General features: G+C 42.0%; 1 protein-coding gene across 1 annotated transcript in view; it reads left to right on the plus strand.

Moving 5' to 3' along the window:
• Positions 1 to 1923: 1923 nt before the first annotated feature.
• Positions 1924 to 9990, plus strand: part of GCLC (glutamate-cysteine ligase catalytic subunit) — a 75095-nt gene continuing 67028 nt past the window's right edge. The window contains exon 1 of the mRNA XM_007936134.2: positions 1924 to 2073. Within this exon, the coding sequence (XP_007934325.1) occupies positions 1924 to 2073 (150 nt within the window). The remainder of the gene's footprint in view (positions 2074 to 9990) is intronic.

The following is a 9990-nucleotide window of genomic DNA, read 5'->3' on the forward strand; positions in this document are numbered from 1 at the left end:
GCACTAGCTGAGGCTATTGAAGTTGCCTTTGGACAAATTAGAAAGGGCTTTGTGTGCCAAAGGAATAGGCTTGGTTTTTATCCTGTCTGAGCACTGGAGATTGAAATGTCTCCCATGACTCAAACCTCACTTCACACACACACACACCCACAACCCACTGTGGAAATCACTGCCAGACCTTGGATGTCCCGAAGCCCTGTTATAGGTACACTCAATACAGAAGGTGTGGGAAAAGAGACTCCTACTATCATATATTCATTCAGTAGTTAATAATTGCCTATGAAATGCTAATGACATAAGAGCTCTGGTGATGTGCTATTTAAAGCATTTGGCTGCTGACCAAAAGGTCCACAGTTCAAATCCACCAGCTGCTCTATGGGAGAAAGATGAGGCACTCAGCTTCCATGAAGAAGCAACCTTGGAAACCCTATGGGGTAGTTCTACTCTGTCCTATAGGATTGATATGAGTGGGGATCAATTCAATGGCAGTGGGTTTGTTTTTGTTTTTCTCAAATGCCAACCTTGATAGTGTGAGGAAAGGAGGTACAAGAAGGACACACTGTCTAAGCTCCAGTATATGCATAATCTAATTGATATTACATTTTCCCAGGGCTGCCGTGTTTTCATTCTGTCAGGACATGTTTATTAAACAATTATTTGAAGGCAAGTTACCTCCCTCTTTTTCCCATCGTGATAGGACCAAATCTAGTTGTTCATACTATCTTCTATCCACATGGTAAGTGCACATGAACATCGTTACCACTTTCATCACTAAACAGATGAAACTTAGGATAAATTGTGGAAGTGGCTCCTTCAAATGGTCCATTTGGATATGTTGACAAGGTCCTTTATGTTCCAATGGTTGGGATATGTTCCATCTAGAAAGCACATGTCATCAAATAGTTAAAAAATACACAACTATTATAATTATACATAAGCCGAAACACAAACTGGCTCCTCTCAATAACTGGATTAATTAATTACCTATTCTATGTACATGTACATAAAGTTTAATCTAATTTTATAGAGAGAGGGAAATAACTTGCCCAAATCCGTGTGGGAGCCTAAATTTGAACAGATGCTTCGGCTGACTTTCAAGTTAATATTTTTATCACCATACCCTGCTGTTCTCACCATGCTTTTATAAATGTGAAGTCCTACTCACCTAAAAGTTAACGTGGTGAATTCTTCATTAATTCAAAGTTCTTCTTTTTTGCGTTAGGGAAAACGGACTTTTACCTAGCTCATTTGCCTGAAAAGAGGCGGACCCCACTCTCCCCGCCCGCACCCCGCCCCGCCCCCTCCGACCCCTCCCCTACCACCCCTGCGCACGCTTCCACCGCAGCCCTCTTTTAAGCCCCTTCGAGAGCTCAACCACGCCTCCTCTCCTGCACCTCCTCTCTTCCCCGCCCCCTCCGTGGCCTATAAAATCCGGAGCGACGGATCGTTCAGGGAACTGCCAGCGGACCGACCGGGAACTGGGCATGCTCCGCGGCGGCGCAGGTTTTGGTCACAAGTAGGAAGAAGCCTGTGAGCAACACCCGCACAGAGTAGCGGGAGCCGCTGTCGCACCGCGGCCGTGGAGTCCGTCACCACCGCCTCGGAGCAAGAGCAGGAGCGGGAAACCGAGCAGGCGAAGGGCAAGGCCACCGGAACAGGAGCCTCCCAGTCTTCCCTCCGGTCTTCTGCTTCTGTGTCCGCGCAGTGTGCGGGACCCTAGGGTCCGTAGCCTGGGCGTCAGGGAGTCCCGCGCGAGGAAGCCGGAGCGAACGGGACCTTCCTTCTGCCGACTGCGGCCCTAGGGCGCCCCCACGGGGCGGAGCAGGCTGTGCCGCCGACTCCTGCGAGTGACTGAGTGTCCGGAGAACGCCCAGCGCTCGTAACGAGTGGCCCCGGTCAAAGGAGGAGAAGGAGAGGACGACCATGGGGCTACTGTCCCAGGGCTCGCCACTGAGCTGGGAAGAGACCAAGCGCTACGCGGACCACGTGCGGCGGCACGGGATACTCCAGTTCCTGCACATCTACCACGCCGTCAAGGACCGACACAAGGACGTGCTCAAGTGGGGCGACGAGGTGAGCGCCCTTGCCCCGCCCGGAGTCCCTGCCAGTCCGCCCGGCTCAGCCTTTGTTCGGCGAGGCCCGACCCGCAGCCCCTGGACCCCAGACCTGCCTGCATCCTGCACGGCTCCTCGAGGTCCCCAGGCGCTTGCTGTAAGGGACCTCCAGGCCAGACCTCCCTCCCTCTCGCGTTGGTTCGTTCATTCATTCATTTGGGTGTTTTTCATTCGATTGATGTGTATTGGGCGCCGGGAGGGCGTGAGCATGAAAAAGTGACATTAGATGCTGTAAGTAGTTTTCAGGCTGATCTGCCTGCGTGCTCTTTTTCAATCCACACTGGTGTCCCCAAACTCGCTTTTGCGATTAACCCAAAAGGAGCTAAATTGTCCTAGAAGGCCCTTGGGTTATTCCGAAATCAGGTGTGTAGGATGTTTGCTTCTGCTCCAGCTGATCCAGATGGCTTCCTCTTACACCTCCAAATTCTTCTTGTCACCCCTATAACACGCACTCTTCATAAATAAACTGAAGCACGGTTTCAGTTTTCCTGAAGGAGTGGGTCAGGAGAGGGAACTTTCCTGATCTTGTTTAATCTTAAATGGAAACTCTTAGAGCTTCAAAATTGGGATTTCTTAGGGCCTTTCGGTGGTCTAGCTTCGACCTGTAAACTTTAAATATCATTGCTTCAACATGTGTGCATCCTTTAATTCTCAGTATATTGAATCATTGTCAGTTTGAATTATCAGGAAAGCGTTGTCTCCTGTTGAAGTCTCTTCTACTAAAGGGTTTTGTGCGCTCCTTACTTTTTTTTTCTTTTGTTTTGTTTTTTAAATCACATGTTTATAACTAAACTCAAACGCCTTGAGTTCCGACTCAGCGACCCTATAGGACATGAAAGAACTGTCCCACAGGGTTTTCAAGGCTGTAATATCTAGGGAAGCAGAATGCGGAGCGAGCGGCTGGCTGGTGAGTTTGAACCTGTAACCTTTTGGTAACTACTGCACAGCACCAGGACTCCTTCACATGTGTGTATAGTATAGATAATTAAATGACTTAAGAAGTTCATCTCTTCCGTGTTTTGCAGCAAATTGCTTGTCACTGGTGTATGTAATTTATTCTTCCAGTCAGTGTTGTGATCACTGTGATCAAGGTGCCATACCTATGCAGAATATCTTCTTGGAAAAAAGTTTTTTTGCTTTCTCTATTTCTAAGATTGGAAGATAATTCTGCCTCCTACAGCTGAAGGAATTGTGCTGTTTTAATTTAGAAAAGCATCTTTACTAGTAAATCACGTTCCTAAAATAAGTGACTTGTCACACTTATTTGGACAGAAAAGAGTCATATGTTTGGTGAAATTCCTTGGTTTTAATTTAACTAAACTTAAGTTCATTGTTCACAGTGTCTGAAATTTTATGTATTAATATGTCATGTCACTCACAAAAATATATGCCCTAAGAAGGCAGAGATGTTTGTGCATCTTTTTTTTTTCAATAACTTGTCATGCTTCCTCTTCCCTCCCTCCCTGTCCCCTTCAGCCCCTTGGAAACTACTAATTTACTTTTGTCTCTCTGCATTTGCCTATTTTAGGTATTTTAGATAAGTAAGATCATATAAGTTTTGTTCATTTGTGTCTGACTTATTTCACTTAACATAGTGTTTTCAAAGTTCATCCATGTCCTAGCATATATCAGAACTTCATTTCTTTTTATGGCTGTATGTTCATATCACATTTTGTTTATCCATTCATCTATTGTTGGACACTTGAGTAGTTTCCAACTTTCGACTATTGTGAATAGTGCTGCTATAAACATTGGTGTACAAGTGTCTGTGTTCCTACTTTCACATCTTTTAGGTATATACCTAACAATGGAATTGGTGGTTCTAAGTTGAAATTTTTTGGGGAATTGTTGAACTTTTCCACAGTGACTATACCATTTTACTTTTCCACTAGCAATGGTTAAGATGTTTCAGTTTCTCCACATCCATGCCAATATTTACTTTCCATTGGCTGTTGAGTGTCTGTTTCACTCTTTCCCTATGGCCTAAGACTAGTGCCTGGTACAGTAGGCATCAAGTACTTGTGGAATGATGAATGAGTGAACTGCCATTTAAGGTGACTCATAACTAGCTCTTTGAGAATTAAAAGTTAAAATTTAATTTGTGTCTGTCTCGATATTTAATTAGGTGTACCTTAAAAAAAAAAAAAAGACACAAAGGCAGTTAATGCCTTTGATAGTCATTGTGCCAGATAGGACTACATCTGCAGGAGACTTGTAGTAGTGGGAGCACAGCAACTTATTATAGAGACCTCTCTTCCCTATCTCACCCCTGCAGGACTCTTCCTATCCGTCTGTGGCCCATTTGCTGTCTTTTCCCAGGATCCTCTAAGAGTCTATAGTAGAATAAAACAAAGTGGGTAAGAGTTAAGAGTAAGATCTTACAGTATAAACTGTTCCCAGTTTGGGCAGACTTTGAAACAGAGAGTGTTACTAATAGGTTTAGGCTTTTTCCCCTCTCTTAAGGATAAAGGGGGATGGAGAAGAGTGGCAGTAATGCAGACTTGTATTATGCTTCTAAATGGGAAAATTGGTCCCATTGTTTCAGCTAGGTAATTGTGCTCCTTGAAAACATTTTACTGGTCATATCTGTTGAGAATTAGACTTTTGAGTTGTTCAAGACTGTAGTAAGTTGGCTGGAATAGTATTGCTCTTATGTTAAAACATGTTAAAGATGTTCTCTGAAAACTTTCATGTGACTATTGAGAATGCATCTTTAAATTTCTTGTTACACATAATCAGTTTCATAAATGAAATATACAAAGCTATAAATTGTGAGCAGCATCACAATAAATGGAGAGAAGATTGAGGTTGTCAAGGAATTCACGTTGCTTGGTTCCACAATCGATGCCAACGGAAGCAGCAGTCAGGACATTAGACGACGTGTAGCATTGGGAAAGTCAACTGCGAAGGAACTGTTTCAAGTGCTGAGGAGCAAGGATATCTCATTGAGGACTAAAGTGCACCTGACACAAGCCATGATATTTCCAATCACCTGGTATGCATGTGAGAGCTGGACAATGAATAGGGAAGACCGAAGAAGAGTTGATGCTTTTGAGTTGTGGTGCTGGCGAAGAATGCTGAAAGTACCGTGGACTGCTAAAAGAACTAACAGATCTGTCCTGGAGGAAGTGCAGCCAGAATGCTCCTTGGAAGCAAGAATGGCCAGACTTCGTCTCACCTATTTTGGTCATGTTGTAAGAAGGGACCATTCCCTGGAGAAGGATGTCATGCTTGGTAGGGTGGAGGGTCGACGAAAGAGGGGGAGGCCTTCAGGGAGATGGATTGATACAGTGGCTGCGATGATGGCCTCGAGTATAGCAGGGATTGTGGGGCTGGCGCGGGATCGGGCAGTGTTTCGTTCTGCTGTGCATGGGGTTGCTATGAGTCGGAAACAACTCGACGGCACTTAACAACAACAACAACATAAATTGAGTCTTTAAAACTGGATTTAAGAAATGCTGCTGCTGCTTTTTTGGCAGCATTTTGCTACTTCTTTTATGATCTTAGACTTTTTTCTTTATGACATCCTCCTTTCGCCTTGCTTTTTTTCCATCAACAAATCAGTGTCCTTTGGAGTGAGGAGTGTACTGTTTAATAGAAACCACAGATAGAAAAAAGTTATCCTAGATTTTAAAAAATAACCCTGTTCTTCTTACTTTAAATTCTGCTTCAATCCTGTCTCTAGGTGGAGTGTAGAATTGTCGAGAAGAGTAACATATTCCTGCCTGCAAATGTGGACAGTCCAGCTGGAAATAAACACCCGAGACAAGGGCAAGAATTCTGATTATCAATACTGCCCAATAGATTACAAAAAAGTTCTGCTCATATTTTCTTCCTCTAAAATGACCCTGGTCTCTTCCTTGGGGTTATTTTGCCCACCCTTGACCTGTAAGATGCCAGTCCTTTTTCTCACTATGGTACTTCAGCCTCCAGTATAGGTAGAGAGAAAAAGTGATGTTTTTCAGGGGACTCACACTTAAGTACTTCCTAATGCCTCTGACTATTCCTCCAGCATCATGTCAGAGTAATCATCCTTTTATGTTATGGAGCATTATTTTTCAAAGTGCAAGTCATGATCCATTAGTGCATTGAGAAATAAATTTAGCAGATTCCAATTAGGATGTTTTAAAAACAGAATTAGAATAGAATGAAGAGTTTTAGTTCATATACATATTTAAAATTTTAATACAAACTTTCAAGTTATTTATTTGAGATGGTGTGTATTATTTCTTTCTGTGTGTCGCAGTCAAAAGGACCTTGGAAAGCACAATCTCAATTACAATGGAAAGCTTCTTTAATGAGGTGAGCCTGGTGAAAAAGAAGGGGTAACTCACTATTGCTTGGACTGAATAGATGTCTGAAGATAGACCTAGAGGGTCAGACAGCATGCAAGCTTGTTTGTATGTTGAAGCCTTGGGAAATATTAAAAAAGTTGGCTGAACAGATAACAGTATAGAAGGGTGTGGTAGGTGGCATGGCCTCTAGAGATGGAGAGCTTTGCCAGACACTAATGTTTTAGATATGATGTGTTGGGATATGCTAGTGTGGTACCAAAATAACTGCTTTTCCTGGGAAATTCTGGTGTTGCACTTAACAGGGCTATGGACTTGGATTAAAAAATAAAGAAAAAAAAATGAGCCTTTAAGACTGTGGTCATAGGTATACTTGGAGGGGAAGACCCTGCCACTTTAGAAAGGCTAAACTCTAGTTTCTAGAATAGTATTTATCTCTTTGCACCAGAAAGAACTCTGGATTTGGAGTTTGACTTCTGTTTTAGTCCAGGGCCTTCTAACCTAGTCATGTGATCTTGAGCCTCAGTTTCCTCATTTAGAAAATGAGGGGGTTGTATCCTCTCTGAGCCTGTCCAGCTTTTACAGTTTGAGTCCATAAGAATCTTAATAATATACATATTTCAACTAGAAAATGTTATTCTTTAAAATTCACCTAGAGATAATCTTTAGTCTGCTGAGTTAAGAAAAAGGCTGCCACCAATCACTGTGGTAAATGGATTGTCTTAGAAAGTATATATGCATGGGTTTTTGGAACTCTGAAGTCTTGTGAGAACGTTATAGAAAGATAGTCTCAGATCAGCCTAAAGATGCCTGTTATCCTGTAATATGACAGGTCCTAACCCTATCCATCGTTTATTACCATGCTGTTTCTGTTGAAAATAGGAATTCTAAATTCTCTGTGCCAAGGCAATCTCATTTTGCCCCAGGACTGCAGCGGGTTGTGAGATAGATATTCCCAGGTGCATTCTACATACAGAAAAAAGAAAGCTCTTCTTACTTCGTAACTTACACACAACTTTCCTGGTATAGGTTTTTTTTTTTTTTTTTTTTTTTTAAATAGCTTGGGACACATGCATTAAAAGAGAAATCTATGATGTAATGATGAGGAGCCCTGGTAGCATGGTGGTAGCACAGTGGTTAAGTCAAGGTTGATGATTCAAACACAGGTGCCACTTTGGGAGAAAGATGCAGCAGTCTGCTTCTGTAAAGATTGCAGCCTTGGAAACCCTATTGGGTAGGTCTGGTGGCATAGTGCCCAAGGCGCTTGACTGCTAACCAGAAGGCTAGCAGTTCAAACCCACTAGCCTCTCCTAGGAAGGAAGATTGGGCAATCTACTTCCATAGTGATACTGCCTTGGAAACCCAAGGAGGGATTGCTATGAGTCAGATCTGACTCGACAGCAGTGAGTTTGATTTTTTTGGTATAGGGTCCCTATGAGTCCAAATCAACTCGGCAGCAGTGGGTCTGCTTTGGTTTTAAATCTAATAAATGTGACTTGATTTTTCCATATAATTACTCCAATGTTTAGCTACTTGCCAGACCTTTTCAGCTAGTTATTGGCCAGGACACTATCGGAATTGAAATCTGCCTGAGTCCGGGTACATTTCTTAAACCTATTATACTAAGGAGCTCTGGTAGCTAGGGCCTAAGGCGTTGTTTACAATGCATGAGATTTCATCAGATCTCCTTTTACAGAGTCCAAACTGTGCAGCTTACAGAGGTGTCAGAAAACAACATTTATAAGTAACTGTTTAAAAGGGGAATATATAATTAAAATGTTTTAGCCCTGTGCATTGGCTCTCAAAGGCAAGAAAGTAAATCATCCTCTAAAACCCACTGCCATTGAGTCGGATGCGACTCATAGCGAACCCTCCATGGGTTTCCAAGGCAGTATTACTACGGAAGTAGATTGCCTAACCTTCCTTCCAAGGAATGGCTGGTGGGTTTGAACCACCAGCCTTCCGGTTAGCAGTCAAATGCCTTAGGCACTACGCCACCAGAACTCCAGACAACATAAAAGTCCTTGTGAACTAAGAGGTGAAAATACAATGCGTCTTTAATATTTGAGAGTTCTCGTGTAAAACCAATGCAGTTAAGATAAGATTAAGTAAGGACTGGTATATCATCTTTTGAGTTTGAACTACAAACTCATCTGTGCTGAATAAAAATACTTAAGTGACTATTTGGAAAATACATTATCTTGTTAATAAGTAAGCTTGTAATCCTATAACAAAAATAACATAGTCTTGAGCTGTAAATCAAAACTGAATGAAAGCATAGGCATTTGAGTCTAATTGAAGGTTCAGTGTAGCCTTGGACAAATTGTGTAATCTCTTAAACTTCAGTTTTATGACTATGAAATGAAGATAATGATACCTTCCTTACTACATTTATTAAGATTATGTGAGATAAAATGAGTGGAACAGTTTGCACAGTACCTAGCCTTTTAAGTAAAACCTCATAAATGGTAGCTTAAAATGTTGTCTTGGATATTTTAAATTATCCAGTTTATCTCACTTAGAGAGTCACTTAAAGAGCCTCATTGGGAAAGGCATCTCGTCTATGTAGGGTTTTATCACAATGAGCTGAAACTTGCCCATTCAGATATAATTATATCTCATCAGCTTAGTAATTTTTTATGGTATTTCTAGATTACACATCTAAAATCTAAATTGTATTTATAAAATGCATTATATGACATTGGCTTCTTAAAATACTAAGCATGAATTATTTCTTGATGCTATTGCCGTTGAATCAGTGCTGATTCATAGGGACCCTAAAACAGAGTAGAACTGCCCCATACGCACTGCTGTTGAGTCAGATCCGACTTATAGCGACCCCTATAAATCTGTACAGAACAGACTACCACATCTTTCTGTTGGCAGCCAAGCACTTAATCACTGCACCACCAGGGATATTCCTTATATATAAAGAGTTGGTTTCTTATGTTACATTGTATATTCTGTGATGCAAAGAAAGCAAAATTTTGCATCTTACATCTTTATTTATTTATTTATTTATTTATTTTAAGAGCTTGTTTTACATTCAACGTAATGTGTACATTTAGTTTCATTCCCCATTTACCATGTTCAACCCTAACCCAGTATTCTCCCTTCCCTGTCCGGTAACCCTCCCTCTGTGCCCCTCATATTTATGCACTCCTGTTTGTCCTGCATTTCCTCAATTTGAATGTTGGTCCTCTGGTGTCCCGTGGTCTATTGCTCTAAGGGATATATTACCATAGAGTATGTGAGTGCATCATCCTGGGTTGAGTAGTCTGCTTGTACATCTTGTTAACTCTTGGGCTGAGAGCCCGCCCCTGGGGGTGAGTTTTATTCCAGGCGCAGAATGTATTCCAGGGCCATAGGATTGGGGGTCTCACTAAATTTCATCTGACCAGTAATTCTGGTTATTTTTGAGATTTTGGATTTTGTTCCACATTTTCCCTCCCACTCCAGGATCTCCAGATTTGATCCTTTCCTGAATGGTTGGCATTGGTAGCTGGGTACCATCCAGTTCTTCTGGTCTTTAGGGCCATTGTGTCCTATGGCTGATTGCTTCCAAATGCCCTTGGTTTTTTTTT

This window comes from Orycteropus afer, unplaced genomic scaffold, assembly GCF_000298275.1.
Source record: "Orycteropus afer afer isolate SDZICR_OR568_19922 unplaced genomic scaffold, OryAfe1.0 scaffold00034, whole genome shotgun sequence".
Taxonomy (NCBI): Eukaryota; Metazoa; Chordata; class Mammalia; order Tubulidentata; family Orycteropodidae; genus Orycteropus; species Orycteropus afer.